General features: G+C 42.8%; 1 protein-coding gene across 8 annotated transcripts in view; it reads right to left on the bottom strand.

The window, feature by feature from the left end:
- Window positions 1–17584, bottom strand: part of HDAC5 (histone deacetylase 5) — a 131800-nt gene that overhangs the window by 22734 nt on the left and 91482 nt on the right. For 7 of the 8 annotated variants that reach the window (XM_089531630.1, XM_089531635.1, XM_089531631.1 and 4 more), the window contains 6 exons: window positions 10711–10845; window positions 8918–9140; window positions 8119–8330; window positions 7421–7729; window positions 4016–4181; window positions 2291–2424 (listed from right to left, as the gene is read on the bottom strand). In XM_089531630.1, the coding sequence (XP_089387756.1) occupies window positions 2291–2424; window positions 4016–4181; window positions 7421–7729; window positions 8119–8330; window positions 8918–9140; window positions 10711–10845 (1179 nt within the window). The remainder of the gene's footprint in view (window positions 1–2290; window positions 2425–4015; window positions 4182–7420; window positions 7730–8118; window positions 8331–8917; window positions 9141–10710; window positions 10846–17584) is intronic. The other variant, XM_089531629.1, reaches the window with a different exon arrangement.

Genomic DNA, 17584 nt, shown 5'->3' with positions numbered 1-17584 from the left:
AAGACACTCTCTGTTTGACATCAGGCCACAATGTTATTTTTTGTCAAAGCAGATCCTGAACTTTAAAGGTTGTGTTGATATTTTCTTAGAGCAGTACCCATTTTATGTCATTTTTAATATAAAGATATTTCAGGCTAGGTTCTACAGAATATGAAACTGTCAACTCAAAGGGCAAATGTAAAGTAATTTCTAAAGCTTTCTACATGCTGCCTAGTTCTATGCAAAAAATTTGTTGCAGCCATCCATCTTAACTGTAAGCAATGCATGAAAAAAGGAGTTGTTATATTTGTTGTTTGAAGTGTTACTAGCCCTTTCTCCCTAAATGTACACTGGAGAAATCTCCACCTTTTGTGGAACTCTATTTCTGCTTTCAGAAAATTTTGAAACTCATTATGCTAACAAATCTTTCCATTTTGGTCTTACAGAAAGAGCAGTATTTTGTTAGTAAGGCTGCAACAGAGTCTGGAACTACTTATAACATATTTATATGATAGCTTTATTTAAATGTTGTATTTGTTTATATTATTTATTTATTTATTTACAGTATTTATACCCTGCTCTTTAGCCTTTATTTAAACATATGAAGTTGCCTCAAATCATCCAGCCATTAGTCTACAAGAGTATTATTTACTCTGATTGACAGCAACTCTCCATACTCTCAGGCAGAATATTTTTCCATGTTTGCTACCAGCCTGATATATAATAAATGCATGAACGCTTTACCCACCTGAGATGTGAAAAACACATGCTCTAGCAATGACCCCAATCCAAATTTTATCATTAACAAAATAGGTGTTTGATAGGAGTTGGTAGAATAACCATATAATGGCAGAAAAAGTGAAAATACTTTGTAGAAGTATGTAATTCAATCAGCTGAAGGAGCCAGAAAGAGTACATGTCAGCAGAAGCTACTTACACAAAACAAAATATGAGATACTGTTTTCCTGAATACATTTTTCTCAGCTGGGACCTTGGAGCAGTTTAAAGAACAGGACTCCCTTTGGGTAAAGTGCAAATTCCCCTTATGTGCCCAAGGGACAATTTCTGGCAACTCCCTGCCTGGGTCTCAGTTGGTGTGTGTGGTGCCAGTAATAGTTTGGGGCCTCTCACCACTGAAAGTCCTGCAGCATTTGCTCCAGTTGTACCATTGAGAAGCCAGATTTGTCCCACAGCTGTGGCCATCACAACCAGTGACAAGGAATGTTGGGAACTGCAGTGCAACAGCGACTGCGGGACTATATTTTATCCAGCCCTGCTGCAAAGAGTTAGTTTTGATAATACAAATTATATCTGTTTATATACCAAAATTCTCTTACTTATTTTGCCAGTGGATTTAACTCAAGGATTCTGTTATATATAGAGATTACCCAAATTCTCCCCTTCCCCATTTTGAAGCGTGCGTTAAGGAAGTAAATGAGCAAAAGACTCACCCTCACAGCTAAATTTGAAGATGTGGTAGACATCAAGAGATTGTATAGATGTTTTCCCCAGGAAGGTTCAGTACATAATTGATGTTCAGCCCAGGGGGAAGTCAACATTCTTATAAAGTCAATACACGTTCCTGCATGAAAAACGTAACAAAGTAACCTGCTTGAAAATTACTAGGATAGCAATGAGGGAGCACATATATGTTTTTCATGCAGGAAAATGAGCTTTCATATTGTATATAGGCTAGTGCAAAACTGGATATTGTAATTTTGTTCTCCGCTACATCTACATGATTATGGAAATTATTTAATACTGATTATATAGGCATGTTGACTCTCCCCAGTATGCAGTGACCCTTCCTAGGGAAAACAAAATGTCTATACATCCCAGGACTAGATCTTTTTGTATATGGTCCCAGTGCGATTTATTTTTATAGTTCCTTTCATGGTCATTCTATTTTGTATTGGTAAGTGTCACTGAATTCAGCTACGTATCTTTGTCTTTCTGCATGCTTTTTTGGGTCTTCTTAACCAATCTGTTTCCAGAGAGACAGCTATCTTAAGATGTTACAAGAAAAATAGTTTTCTGTGGTTCAGAGATGACCTCATAGTCAAAATGTTAAGAGTATAAGCATATATGCATTTATTATATGCCATATGGATTCTAGCCCCAAAAAGCTTATAGCATAATACATTTGTTAATATTTAAGATGTCACAAGACTCCCTGTTGTTTTCAGTGGATCAAGCTATGGGCTCCTATCACTATAAATCTGTTTTGTAAAATTTGATTACCTTTACAACCCAGTCCTTGTAGCTGCCTTACCATTTGCTGGCAGCAAGTTTTTTCTCTGAGAATTCTTACCTCACACTTGCTTAACAGCCCTGTTTCTTGTAGTCTGGACCAGATACTCTGGATCCTTCCAGCATGCTCTGGGTGAACATTAGTGTTTCCACATGTACACTGATGTTTCAGCATAAAAGTGTCATAAACTACACCTATGAGAGGGCAGGAAAGCAGAACAGTGGAGGAAAAATTAGGAAAAGAAGAGAAACTGGTAAGATCATGGGAACGTTAGTTGGAAAACAAAATATCTAGAGCTGCTTGATTACCAAAACACAAACCATCTTGAAAATTGTGCCCTCAGGGTCAAAAGCCTCAACCCCAGCACCTAAAATATATGAGTCAGTAGTACTTTCTTTAAGGGGGGAAATACATTCTGCACATGCGCAGTGACTCAACACCTAATACAAATTTGAAAATCACATTTTAGTTGTGTTTCAAATAAAGCCCTGCTCTCTAGGCTGTACAAGATGTATTGGGGGTTCTTGCACATTGAATGCACAACAGAGACAAGGCAGGGGACCCTCTTATTTGAAGGATAATTTGTCCCCATGCATACCTATCTGTGCATTCAATTGGGGGCCTTTCCTTTTGCTCCCCTCACTTTCTGAAGTGAGACAGATGGATAAGAGAGGGTCTTCTCAGTGATTACTCTACCAGTGTAGAATGCTGTCTTCAGACAGATTCAGCTCGTGACTGTTTTACTGCCCATTCAATACAAACCAAAGACCTTTTTGTTTCCCCATGTTTTTTCAATTTAATTTTCATCCTTCTGATTTTTAATCATGCCATTTTTTATGATTTTGTGGGGTTTTAAAAAACATTTTCTGTAATTACATTTTAATTATTTTATTCCCTTTGTAAACCATCCTGATAATATAGTGGGAAAGCAGGAGAAACATATTATAAATAAATAAATAAATAAATAAATAAATAATATTTTCTATTCTTCTTAAATTGCTGAATCCTGCATTTTATTTGAAGACTTTTTAAAAATTCACTGTGAAATTTGTTACATGGTTTTATATAACATATTATATAATGCATACTTTTCTTAAAGAGTCATATACATAGCCTGAAGAATTTGTATGAGAAAAAGCTGGAGGTATAACCGATTATGGAACGACTAAATTTATAGTTGTCTAATCTGATCTTAATTCCATTTAATTCAAATAATCTATTCCTAGGCAGGGATGTTTCTAGGAGTGGTAGCTAGGAGTGGTTTACTGTGGATTTATGGAATATTCTGCATCTGCTGCAGGGAGAAGGGTTTGCTTCAGTATACTCAAGTTGAAGAAAAGAAATTGGAGACCTTCTTACAATGTGCATAATTCATACACGAAAAGGCATAAGAACATGAAGGAGAACCAAAGAAAAAAAGAAAAGAAAAAGAGCCTGAAACGTAAAATGACACTCCTTTTACACGGCACCAAACTGACCCAAAATATACCCAGGTTCTGAATGCCTGGCTGCTAAAAGATATCTGTCCTGCAGCAAAACTAGGACAGAATCCCTTTCTAGAACCCTGAAACAGAGCAAAGAATGCACTTGAGCTTGGGCAGAATATCTTTCCCTTGCACATGTGTAAGAGGAGTTTTCATGGCTACTGTGCAGAGATATACAATTATATCTATTTCTACAAGTGGACATTACACATGTATCTCCATTCCCATGTACCAATTAGTCCCTTCCTAGGGTTCTCTGTCTCTTCCAGACTTCAGATGAAGGACTGGCATTATCCCCTACCTGTAGTGAAAAGGTGACTGGCTACGGGTTCAGCTGTACTGATTTTCAAGCTAGTGCTGGCGGGTGAGGACTGGGTGCGGCTGAGGGCTTGATGGGGCACAGTGCTGATGCCGAGGGGTGTCTGGTAGAGCTGAAGAGGCCGCAGCTGATGCGCATCTGCAAACACCTGCCAAAATTGGACAAGGGGAAGAGGGGAAGAGGAAAAACAGAAAGAACATTCAAAGGGCCCCATTACCTTAAGCGGTGTAACACAGTCGCCATATTTAACCTAACTAACCAGCACCAAGAGGCAGTTCGTTCTCCTTGGCACTACACCAGTTCATTTCTGTAAAACTTTCCCCAGTGTACAAAGAACTACATATATCCTACATTTAATAACTTCAGATTTCTGCACCAAGGGCAAACCAAATTTTGTGCTATATGCTCTGGACATATAAGTATATATATTACAAAAATTTGCTAACATTGGTTAATATTTTGGATGAACTTTAGCAAAAAGAATTCCAGCAGGGTGCTGAAATTTCTCTTTTCCAGTGGAAATCCTGATTATCCTTTGCTTCTATTCGTCAGGTGCTGTTTGCACATTTTCCAGCCTATTCCTGAGGCAAAAAAGGATGCAATTTGCTTTATAACTGCTGAATTCTGCCCTTGAGACTGGATTCTAAAGCTTGCCCCACCATGGAGATGACTACATGCCTGGATTGGATCTTTCTCCCTTTGATCTGTCAGATCTATCATGGTTTTACTACTAAATTAAGCCACCACCACCTCGGTTATTAAGATAGCAGTGTGTGAAACTGAATGTGCATTCATACTCATAAGAGTTAGAAGGAACCTTAAGTGTCAGCTAGTCCAGATATCTATCCTTATGCAAGGAATTCATTATTCCAGTAGCCATGACATCTCTGTATAAAAACATTTAGCAAAGAAGAATCTGGCACTTTCTTCGACAGTCTGTCCAGTGTCATATAGTCTCATACTGTTCGGAAGTTCTTCATAATGTTTTGTCAAATTATACTTTCTTCTCAGTTGCCCCCCCACCCGACTCAGGACCAACCCTCTGGAGCAACAAGAAACAAAATATTCAAAAGCTCCAGCCATCAAAAATGGCAAGCTGCACAAAGCTACTCTTAAATCGATTTAAGCAGTAGGAAACTCTGGCCCTCCACATATTGTTTGACTGCAATTGCCATCAGTCCTCACTAACACAGCCAATGGTGAGAGAGATGCTTTCTAACAACATATAGAATGACTTTGTTGCCCACCCTAAGGCTATGTCTACAGCCTGATTTAACCAAATCAAAACAAAGACATTTAGTATTTGTTCATCAGTGATATGGCCATATCAAATCAAGCTGCAAAAAACTGGGGAATCTTGCATATAGGGAAGAAATCACATGACTTCTTTACTTAGACCCACATTTGCATTTTGACATCATACAGTGATTTAACTCCAAATTAGCTTTGTTAATCAGGCAATCATATGAAGAGTTTCCCCAAACATCTCACAGAACATTTTAGCAACACCTCCCATGGCACATACTTGTTGCCCTTTGAGCTAATTGTCAAAATTCCTTTGGTATTCTCTCTTCTCAACCCTTGCCCTACCACCACTACCCTTTTTTCTGATTTCTTTACCAAATCTCCATTCCTCTGCAAACTGAAACTTTCATCTGGCTGCCAAATACACATTTCAGTGTGGAGCTGATAAAATATTTAGGTGCACAAAAAGAATGAAAGAATGAAAAGGAAGACAAGATGACTCATGCTGAAGAATGATGCAGAGAAGGGAGAAAGGATGCAGAGAAAACAAGGGCAGGAGAGAGACAGAAAGGATGGCTGTGGGGTGGAAGATGAGTCACTCTGCCTTTTGGAGACTTCACTACTGTTATCTCAAATGAATAGGGTGAAGGATGGAAGCAAACAATTATGTCTTCTCCTTTTTCACCTGCCTGTTTATCTTGCTCCAGAGTCTGTTCCTACATGGTCACTAGATTATACCATCCTGCTTCCAACCCCATACCTAACCATTCCCCAAAGTAATAGAGTTGGAAGGACTTCACTTCCATTCTTTCTCAGAAGGCAATAATGACTACCCACTCTCTCCTTGTAAGTAGACCCCTGCTGGGATCAGAAAAATGCCCCACCAAGACAGCATTTTTTATCTTACAGCAGGCAGCTGGTTAGATCACCAGCAACAACATGAAAGTGATAGCTTTTTCCTATCATTGCTCTCAAGCACCAGGAGTATGCAGTGATAGCAACTTACTGGAATACCTATTACGCATACATTTTGTTATATATATATTTGGCAACCACAGCAAATGAAACTGCTTGCCACAAATCTATATTACATTGAGTGATCTGTACATCTGCTTAACCAAAGTTCCATCAGACATGGCTTTTCCAGGGACAAAGACACTATCTCTGAAGCTGGAGACTGCATGTGGACATCACAACTAGTAGTTATTGCAGAGCTGAGAAAAGTCACTTTCTGGACAATAAATCTCAGATTCCACCAGCCACTGGCCATTGATACTTGCAGATTATAACTCGAGAGTAAGATGAAAGAATATCTGGCTATGTCATTATCTCTGCCCCTAGCCACATGGAGTACCTTCCATTATGGCATGAGGTTTCAAAAATTCCTTCCTTTACATGCCTCTTTCATTCAAAAGTAAGGAGACTTTAGCAAAGATATACAGTCGACCCTCTGTTTTTGCAGGAGATCAGTTCCAGATTAACATCCCCTGCGAAAAAGGAGACTTGCCGATATTCAAGCCCTGTAGGCTTCAATTGGGTGTGTGCATGCGGATGTGCACAGGGAACACACCACAGGGGCGCACCCCATTGAAATTAAAGGAGATCGCCTCTCTGTGAATATTCAAGACCACGGATCTCAAGTCTATGAGAATGCAGGGGGTGAGTATAACTGGATTGAATGACAGGTGCTACAAGATTCCTTTGCTTACAGTAGTGTATACTGCTTTGGGTTTTGGGTTGGTATTTGGGAGATCCAGGTTCCAGTCCCCACTGAGCCATGAAACTTTCTGTATGATTTGGGACCAGTCACAGTCACTCTCAGTCTGCTCTAACTCACAGAGCTGCCAATGTTGGTTTCTTTTTGGCATCAGGTCAAGACATGGCTTTTTACTAAAGCCTTTGGGGCTTAGCTTACTTTTAGGCATGTACATGTTTTTTCAAAAACAAATACTCATCCTTTAAAGGTGTTTTAACCTGTTGGTGTTCTTAAACATGTTTTTGTCTTGTTTAGAGTATAGATTTCAGTCTGGATTTGTTTATATTGTTTTACCTGTTTGTCATGCTGAGATCTCATGATTATAAGATATTTTAATAAAATAATAAAATAAATAAAAAACACAATGAACAAATGCAACCCCTTACCTGCCTATAGGTCACCCCCAGCTCCTCCACCTCCTGTTCTTCCAGCCTGCTCTCCCCACCTTCATCCTTCACTTGCAGACAGCCTTGCTCTTCAACCACCTCCTCCTCTTCCTCTTCTTCCTCTTCCTCCACTTTTTCCTCCTCCTCTGGGTCATCTTGGGTTTCTTCACTCTCTGTTGACCCATCCACCAGAAAGGGCCCCCGGCCCAGACCTAAGCTTAATGGCTCCTGCTGCTCCGTCAGCTCTTCTTCTGTCTCTTCAGGGTGTGTGGTTGGTGGTCGTGGCAGCTCACCAGTCTTAGTGATGATCTACAAAAGTGGGAAGACAAAAGAAGAGACAGTAGTTCCACTTTGCTACCAGTTCTGTTAGCAGTGATGGACAGCTAGGTTCAATCAGGCCACTCAAGAGATAGCACTCAGCTTTGCTCCTTTCATGACCAGCAGAGTCTTTGGTTCTACCTCCCCTTCTCTTCAACTCTCTGAAGGACAGAGAAGAAACTAAGAGAAATAAATAAGCATGCAACTCCACTCCTCTGTTCTGAGACAGGAAGGTGCTGGTTGGGAGATTACAGCTCAAACTAATGTTCAACATGGTGAGAGTGACAAAGAGGAAAAAGGGAGAATGCCTCTCACTCCTGTCCACTGTCCTAACGTAAAGAGCTGCAAATACCAAATGAGCCACCTCCTTTTCTACCCACCTTTCCTAGTTGAATCTGCTGATGCTTCTGCTTTTCCAAGAAGTGCTGATGCTGTTGTTGCACAACCAAATGCTGTAGTGCTTGAGGGCTTTGGGGCAGTGGTGATGACTGGGTGCGACTTAGTGGTCGGTGCCGAGGCAGCTTGTTTACAGTCCGCAGATTGGAGGGGATACGCTCCCCTGTCACCAGAGGGGATTGGCCATGTAAAGGAACTGCAATGTCAGGATCAGAAGTTATTGTTAAGACAGTTTCTAGAACTTCCTATTTTGTTTAAAAAAGGAAAAGACACACATTTATAATTCTCATAACCCCTTTTACTTTATATGGCTGGTTTCTGCAGCATTCTGAAGGCATGCACTGTTTTTGAAAAAACAATTATTTCCTATTTCTTCAGTAAACACGGATGATAGATTATTAACATTTGTATTTACAGAGGGGGAGAAATATTACTGAAACAACCATTGAAAGGGTTTCTTTAAAGGTTCTGGAGATCTAGTGGTGCCTTGTGCAGGAGGAAAAATGTACTACTCAATTGCTGCTACTGAGAACCAACCAAGGTGGAAAGAGGGGCTTCATGTTTTAGGGGAGAAAGTATTAACAAAGATAAAGTCACATGGAGCAAGCTTGATGAATAGCCAGCAGTGCCCAAACCAGCACAGGAGAATTATGCCATCAGCCTGTATAGTGATACCCCAACCAACCCATCCCTCAGTTGTTCTAAGCTTCTGCCAGCAGCAGTGGCTGAATATTACATTCCATTTAGTAAAAGCTGTCAATGGCACCTTCATCTCTCACTCACCAGCAATTAGTGTGTTCTGCTGCCGAGCCTGTTCAAGGAGCAGGACATGTTGAAGCAAGGATGCATGACCATGGTTGTTGGTTTCCCCCTCAAGGGCCACCCCCAGAAGGCAACTGGGGATGGACGACATGCTCAGGAACTTGCTTGTCAAGGCACCCCCCTGGCGCAATGACTGGATGGCCTGGCGCTCTGCTTCCTGCTGCGTGGAAAGATTTGGTGAGGCCTAAAGGGGAAAAGACGAGAGTCCTTGTAGTTACCATGGAAGCCCATAGGCTGCGAACTCTCAAGAAGCTACACAAAATCTAGTGCTTGGAAAAAGTTACTTTTTGGGTCTGCAACACCCAGATTCCCTCAGCTAGCGCAGCCAGGAAAATAACTTTTCCAAGCTCTGCACAAACTGCACTACTCACCCTCTGCCCCTCCCCAGAAGCTGCCATTGTCCTGATGAACCAAACCTTTGAAATCTAATAGGTTACATACAATATTTAAACTGTGACTAAACAACCTGATTTCTGTTGCATCTGGAGCACACAAGCACAACCATGAGCTCTTTGTAGCTCTTGGGGGAGGAAAACAAATCACAGTGGACACCAGCAGAATGTGAAGTCTGCCAGTCAGTTATTTCCAACTTCTGATGCTGAAAATAGCCAAGTTGTAGAGTAGGCATGAGTACCACATGCCCAACATGAGCCAAGTTCAGTGCCTGTCACCAGACGGAGGCGATAAATAGGTCACAGCTGGGAACCAGTTGTTGTGTGGGAAAACAAAACCTGAAGATGGACGCTCTTTCAAGAGCAAAAGAAAACAAAAAGAGGAGGGATTTTAAATCCTATTTTCGGTGGATCATCATCATTTCCCTTCACAGGGGAAGTTCAAAATGTGTGGGGGAAGGCACTGGAATAGGAATAAAACAAGAGGTTCTATTGGATAGAGGTTTTAACCACTCATAAGAGGTATGTGGTAACAGTGGAAAAAATTTGAATGGTTCTTTAAAAATAGTGCATTTGATAGGTAGCAGATGTATGTCAAAGAGACAGAAATATTAGTTATAGAAGATGTGTGCCCATACTACATGGGTGTGATTGTAGAACAGGCCAATGGTTTGTAAAAGTCTGATGGTGCTTTTTAAAAGGTTAATGATGTAGTCAATTTGGAATAACAAGCCATTCAAGCTTTCTATAGATTGCAACTATAACATAAGTGTCTGTTGCAGTGGCTGGAGAGACCAGAAAAAACACTCTGAAGACACACAGAGATAGGCACTTAGGAAGTAGTCAGCTCTCCACAGGAAAGCCAGCAGCTCAAGGCAGCAGGTTTGTCTTCTTTCAGAAATTGGAAGGAGATTTCTACAATGTTTCACAATCTGATGTCTTTCTTCTTCTTCTGGTTGTGGCATCATGGTTGTGTCATCCTCCTCCGTAGAGGCTGGTAGGCAGGGGAGTAGAGCCACTCAGGCACCAACAGGTGAGTAGGCAGGGAAGGTGAGTTGCTGCCATGATTTGCTTCCTCCTCCCTGGGGATGGGGTGTTTTGGTAAGATAAGAGTGCAAACCTCAGTGGAAAGGACTACATGGAAAACTGTCTAGATGTAGAAGAAGAAGTAGCTGATATCAAACTATTTACCAGAATTATACATGCAGCTACTGTTAGCCTATAGTATTTCAAAATGTTGTAAATAACTTGCAGGTCAAAGAATAACTACATTAGGGAGAACTTAATGGTACCTGGCCTGGTCTCAACCGCCCACTCCTATCCTAAGTTGTCCATGAGAATTTTTGGCTACGACATACTCACATTGAGGTGCGAATTTGTCACTGTGACGGTAGCCTGAAGTCCCAAGGAGATGTTGGGCAGAGATGGGGAAGTGTATAAGCTGAGTTGGTTAGCCGACCCATCCATATTGACAGCTCGTTGTTGAGGCAGCATCTGCTATATAAAAGGAAACATAAATTAAAAGGCAGGAATTGAAAGACAGTGTGAAAACCATAAGAAGAGAGCAGAAGTTAAGAATCTGTAACAAAGCATGACAAAGGATGTTTTGCCTCTTCCGCTGGTTTGCTTCTGCTAATGAGGCAAGAGACTACTGGGCTATATACTTGGCATATAAGTTGCTTATTTGTTTGTATTTGAAATCAATATGCTATTAAGACAATACAAAAAGTAACAGTAGGTAGATCCCAATCCTATGCACAGCATGTGATTTCAGAAGTCAAACAAAACAGAGATGCTCCATTTGCAAAAAAAGAAGGCAAACAACCAGTTAGTGTTTAATTTATGTATTTGTGAAGATAACATTAAGCTAGCCTTCCCCAAGCTGGTGCTATCCAGATGTGCTAGGCTACAACTCCCATTATCTTAGTTAGAACTACCATTAATTTTCATGCTGGGGAAACCATCCCTCAATCCAAATGAGTCTAAGTTTAACATACTATGCTGTTCTGTGCCTTTAAGCCGTTTCTGACTTATGGCAACTCTAAGGTGAACCCATCAAGGAGTTTTATTGGCATGATTTGTTCAGAGGGGTTGTCTTTGCCGCCTTCTGAGACTGAGAGGCTTATTATACCTACTAAGAATTTTGAACTCATGTCACATTAGTTAAATATGGCTAAATATTGTGATTCTACAGTCAGTTGTACAATCTCCTTAGACTCTCAAATGCACTCACTCCATTTTCTGAATTATACCATTTTTGTCTCAGCTATATCCTTTCATTATTTTCTGCAGCAAATTACTTGTATGAAATTTTGTCTCTATACAACTTTGGTATTCTTTGGCAAAGTAAAATTAGATGTACATTTTCCCACAAGGACGCATAGTGACACCGGTAAAAGGAGAGTAAAATTCCATTGCATCAGCAGAAGTCAACTGCAGTATTCTCTTCTTAGTTACACGGTTCCCACCAAAAACTATGGGACAACGCAAAACTGACTTTTCACATGGAAGCCCATGGGTCTCAGTCTGGATCCAAATAGTAAAATGGAACATCTAGAATAGAGAAATTAGCAAAGCAATCTTCCAAGTTCAATTTGTGTAAAATTAAACAACAGACAGCTAAAAGAGCATGATGTCTTGTTCTTCAATTTACAGCACTTAGGCCCTTACAGATCGCCCAAAAGGGGCGGTCTCGGGCCGCTGCCGGTTGCACCGCGGAGGAGTCGCAGCAGCCAAACCGCACGACTCCTCCGCACTGCAAAGAAGGAGCGCGAAAATCGTGCTCCTTCGGCAACCCGTAAGAGACGCCGCAAGTGCCAAAGCGCGCACTTGCGGTATCGCTTCTGGGCTGCGACGTGCGGACGCAGAGCGTCCGCTACGTCAGAATGGCGGCGGCCGTGTGGAACGGCTGCTGCCATTTGTTACAGACTCTGTCCATAATAGGGTAAGGGGCGTCTGGAAGAGACGCCCCTTTTCCAAAATGAGACGTCCTAAGGACGTCCCTTATGGCGGTGTGTAACACGCCATAGTAAATTTTAGGTGTTTTCTAAATGTTGAAGAATCAAGCATTTGTTCAAAAAATCAAGACTCAAAATAATATTGCTCTCTTCCCAGCAGATAATTTGCTCAGCATTTGAGTGTCAAAGTTTTATAATAGAAAATGCAAGTATTTTTGGTGATACCTTTATAATAAAGAACACAGCTCTGGAAAATATATCACACGCAAAAAAGTGGCAGAGAAGTTAGAACTTGATATACTGGGAAAAGGTCCTGATGGGGACAAATAATTTGGGGTTGACTACTATGCAGACAACAGCAGAGAAGTGATAAGTTTTGAAGCACAGGACCTCCTGAGGAAAGTACAAATACATCAAAGAGCTGCAATATACACAGCACAATACAGAATTTATTAGATCAACACAACTGCAGTCCTAGGCATATCAAAATGGAGTACGTTTTCATAGAATCATAGAGTTGGAAGAGACCATGAGAGCCATCCAGTCCAATCCCCTGCCATGCAGGAAATCTAAATCAAAGCATCCCCGACAGGTGGCCATCCAGCCTCTGTTTAAAGACCTCTGAGGAAGAAGACTTTTAGTGAAGTCAGTGGTGCCTACTTCTGACTGCATAGGTTCAACTTTGAAAAGACGCTGAACTTTACCAAAAGATCTGCAGACAGTTGAAATGCAACTTGAAACTTTTAAGTAGAAATGTACAAATTTTGCATTAAAATGCTACCATTTCAACTACAGGAATGAAGCTCTATCTCTGTATCAGGATAAGCAAAGTGTGACCCACTTGATGCTGTCATGATAGCTACAGTCCAACAACATCTGGCAGGTGACATTTTGCCCATCTGTGTTCCACTGTCTAATTTCTAGCAAACAATAAAACTGGAAATCATTGTTATCACCCCATTCACTTGTCAGAGCCAGGAGGGGATGTCAGTTGCTCATATGATCTGGCAGATGACCACTAATGCTTTAAAAAGTCTCAGAGGTGTGCTCCTCCACATTTTATTTATTAAAAGGATTTATCACAGAATCATAGAATCAGAGTTGGACGAGATCTCAAGGGCCATCAAGTCTAACACTCTGCCATGCAGAAATATAAAATCAGACCACTCCCAAAAGATGGCTCTCCAGCCTCGGTTAAAAACCTCCAATGAAGGAGACTCCACCACACTCCAAGGCAGCCTACACAAAGGGGTAAAACTGCCCATTTGTTTTTATAAGTACTAGATGCAACATGATACCACCACCCCCCCAAAAAAAAACAGCCCCTTCGGTTAGCTCTTATTATCAATGGTCAAAGACACAAATGGGCAGTTTAACCCCTTCAAATATTTTGTCTACAGTCTCAAGATATATCTGCTGAAGTTGCACAACCAGATTAGACAGTGCTGTGGATGATTCCACCACCACCACCATCAGGTTCAAAGCCACTAGGAACAACTAAATCTATCTCATGCCTGGCACATTTGCCACAGCAGGCTACAAGGGCTCTACTATATCCCCAGCAAGGTCTGAGCTCCATGACCCTTTGACTACCTGGAAAAGCTCTCACCTGTTAAGTAACAGGGGCAAACAGAGGAGTAACAATTATCATGCTGGCTGGGGATGATGGGAATCATAGTCCAACCAGGCCAGAGAAGGCTGATATTAGCATTAGTTAATTATGTCCAAGCCTATCCAACAACAGGTATCAACAGCCTCTTGTGAGAAAACATGATTAGTCATTATGGACACTATCCATACAAGGGGGGTGGTAAAGTGCTGTTTATACTAATGGCAAAATATAAATAAACTAATGGGCAGGGATGCCAACTGCTGACCCTTCTCAGGCAGCAAAATATGTGAAACCAGTCCAGAGGCTGTCACATAGATTATATTGTTAATGCACTGCACCACTATTCCAAGCATTTGACAGATTACAAAAATGGTTTACAATCTGTGAAAAGCATGATGCAAAAGGAAAACAGAATAATGGCAGGAAGAGGAAAACAAGGGAAAATTCAAATTCACTAACTATTTCATAGTGTTACATAATGAAGTTACATAATGCCCTGGTGGGATGCTCACTGCAACAGACAGTTATGGGAAGGGAGGAGCCAAGTGGCAGCTGGTCCCAGCCAAGCTGATGGAGGGGGCTTTGCTGCGTCACCTTTCCCTCTGATGCAGCCAAGTGGAATTAGATGCTGAGGGAGAGAAGTGATGCTTATGATCTTTACTGCTAAAGAGAGCAAAAAGCACCAGTTAGCTAAGATACAAGGCCAAGATGCTAAAATATTCATGTCCAACATGCAATGATGGATTCAAGACAAGAGCTAGGGAAAGTTGCTTTTTCTGCATTGTAACTGGCCATGCTGGCTAGCAAACTCTGGGAACTGAAGATGCTCTTATTCAGGTGCATCATAACTTCACATTAAGAGCAAAAGGATATTTTAAACCAAGGTTGAGGAATGACTGGCTCTCTGGATGTTGTTGGAGTGCAGGATGATGTGAGTTGCAGGTCAACCGCATCTGGACTGCTGCCCATTCCTTGCCTGTGGTTTAAGCATTGCTAGTTGTGAGGAGGCCAAGAGATAATGTTAATGAATACTGGGGGCAATTAGTAAGATTTTTAAAGAAAATACTTAAGACTAATGTTTGTGCTAGCTTTTATTAATGTCCAAAACCACAATGATCACAACACTTTATTGCCCCAAAAGAACAGTGGCAGGGATTGCATATGCATTATGACAGATTCTTAGTGTTATATAAAATTGTGAGATTCAGCAGCACTGACTATTCAGAAAAGTGAGCTAAAAATAATAAACAGCAGCAGCAGCTATTGGCTGTCAAAGTTAACTAAGGAATATGCAAAGTTACTAAGTCTGAAGATTGTTGTTGTCCGTCTTCAAGTTGTTTCCGACTTATGGCCACCTTAAAGCAACCCGACCCTATTGTGGAATTTTCTTGGCAAGTTTCTTCCATGGGGTTTTTGTCATTGGCATCCTCAGAGGCTGAAAGTTTGTGCAACTTGCCCAAGTTCACCCAGGGGGCTTACATAGCCGAGCCAGGATTTGAACCCTGGTCTCCAGAGTCATAGTCCAGTATTCAAAATACTACACCATGCTGGCTCTCAATTTGGAGATATAATAATAGAATCATAGAGTTGGAAGAGACCATAAGGGCCATCCAGTCCAACCCCCTTCAAATATTTTTAGAATAACAACCAAAAAATTTGACAGAGGGAGCGATCAGGCAGACCCAGCAACATCAGGGACTGCCTGAAGGAAGAGGCCCCTCCCTCCCCAACTGTCATCTCGGCCTCAGAGGGAGCAATCAGGCAGACCCAGCAACATCAGGGACTGCCTGAAGGAAGAGGCCCCTCCCTCCCCAACTGTCATCTCGGCCTCAGAGGGAGCAATCAGGCAGACCCAGCAACATCAGGGACTGCCTGAAGGAAGAGGCCCCTCCCTCCTTAACTGTCATCTTGGCCTCAGAGGGAGCAATCAGGCAGACCCAGCAACATCAGGGATTGCCTGAACGAAGAGGCTCCTCCCTCTTTCAACTGTCATCTTGGCCTCAGAGGGAGCGATCAGGCAGACCCAGCAAGATCAGGGACTGCCTGAAGGAAGAGGCTCCTCCCTCTTTCAACTGTCATCTTGGCCTCAGAGGGAGCGATCAGGCAGACCCAGCAAGATCAGGGACTGCCTGAAGGAAAAGGCTCCTTCCTCTTTCAACTGTCATCTTGGCCTCAAGAGGGAGCGATCAGGCAAACCCAGCAAGATCAGGGACTGCCTGAAGGAAGAGGCCCCTCCCTCTTTCAACTGTCATCTTGGCCTCAGAGGGAGCCATCAGGCAGACCCAGCAACATCAGGGACCGCCTGAAGGAAGAGGCTCCTCCCTCTTTCAACTGTCATCTTGGCCTCAGAGGGAGCGATCAGGCAGACCCAGCAACATCAGGGACTGCCTGAAGGACGAGACTTCTCCCTCCTTTAACTGTCACCTTGTATTGTATTGCAATTTTTACTGTACACCGCTATGATCATTGCGGAATAGCGGTCTATAAATAAAACATATTTATTATTATTATTATAAATGCATGGATGTGCAAGTTAATGTCTCACAAGCAACAACATAATAGTATTTGAGCTGGCAATTATGTTGTCCATAACATACTGGGATACTGTTGAAAACGCTAGAGCTTAGTTTCTGGATTGTATTTCTTTCATAGCCTATTGCAGTTCCTGAGCAACCATTTCAGACTAGGAAAAAGCAGTATCTCCTTAGAACCGCACAGGCCGGCGGATGGCAGTTATGGAGGGCGGAGTCTCCTTGCTCTCAGGCCGGCGGATGGCAGTGATGGAGGGCGGAGTCTCCTTGCTCTCAGGCCGGCGGATGGCAGTGATGGAGGGCGGAGTCTCCTTGCTCTCAGGCCGGCGGATGGCAGTGATGGAGGGCGGAGTCTCCTTGCTCTCAGGCCGGCGGATGGCAGTGATGGAGGGCGGAGTCTCCTTGCTCTCAGGCCGGCGGATGGCAGTGATGGAGGGCGGAGTCTCCTTGCTCTCAGGCCGGCGGATGGCAGTGATGGAGGGCGGAGTCTCCTTGCTCTCAGGCCGGCGGATGGCAGTGATGGAGGGCGGAGTCTCCTTGCTCTCAGGCCGGCGGATGGCAGTGATGGAGGGCGGAGTCTCCTTGCTCTCAGGCCGGCGGATGGCAGTGATGGAGGGCGGAGTCTCCTTGCTCTCAGGCCGGCGGATGGCAGTGATGGAGGGCGGAGTCTCCTTGCTCTCAGGCCGGCGGATGGCAGTGATGGAGGGCGGAGTCTCCTTGCTCTCAGGCCGGCGGATGGCAGTTATGGAGGGCGGAGTCTCCTTGCTCTCAGGCCGGCGGATGGCAGTTATGGAGGGCGGAGTCTCCTTCCTCTCAGGCCGGCGGATGGCAGTTATGGAGGGCGGAGTCTCCTTGCTCTCAGGCCGGTTCTCAGGCCGGCGGATGGCAGTTATGGAGGGTGGAGTCTCCTTCCTCTCAGGCCGGCGGATGGCAGTTATGGAGGGCGGACTCTCCTTGCTCTCAGGCCGGCGGATGGCAGTTATGGAGGGCGGAGTCTCCTTGCTCTCAGGCCGGCAGAAGGTTCTAGGAACCAATCTAGCCTTACAAACGTAGTTCTTCACTTGGCTGATGTATCCATTTTTAAAATGTATTATCTTAGGCATAAACCTTTTTCTGGGGGGGGGGGGGCTACAACA

Source organism: Sceloporus occidentalis, unplaced genomic scaffold (assembly GCF_023333645.1).
Source record: "Sceloporus occidentalis isolate IW3139 unplaced genomic scaffold, rSceOcc1.0.p SCAF_7, whole genome shotgun sequence".
Classification (NCBI taxonomy): Eukaryota; Metazoa; Chordata; class Lepidosauria; order Squamata; family Phrynosomatidae; genus Sceloporus; species Sceloporus occidentalis.
Note: the sequence above shows the minus strand (reverse complement) of the source record. Positions and strands in the feature narration are given on the sequence as shown.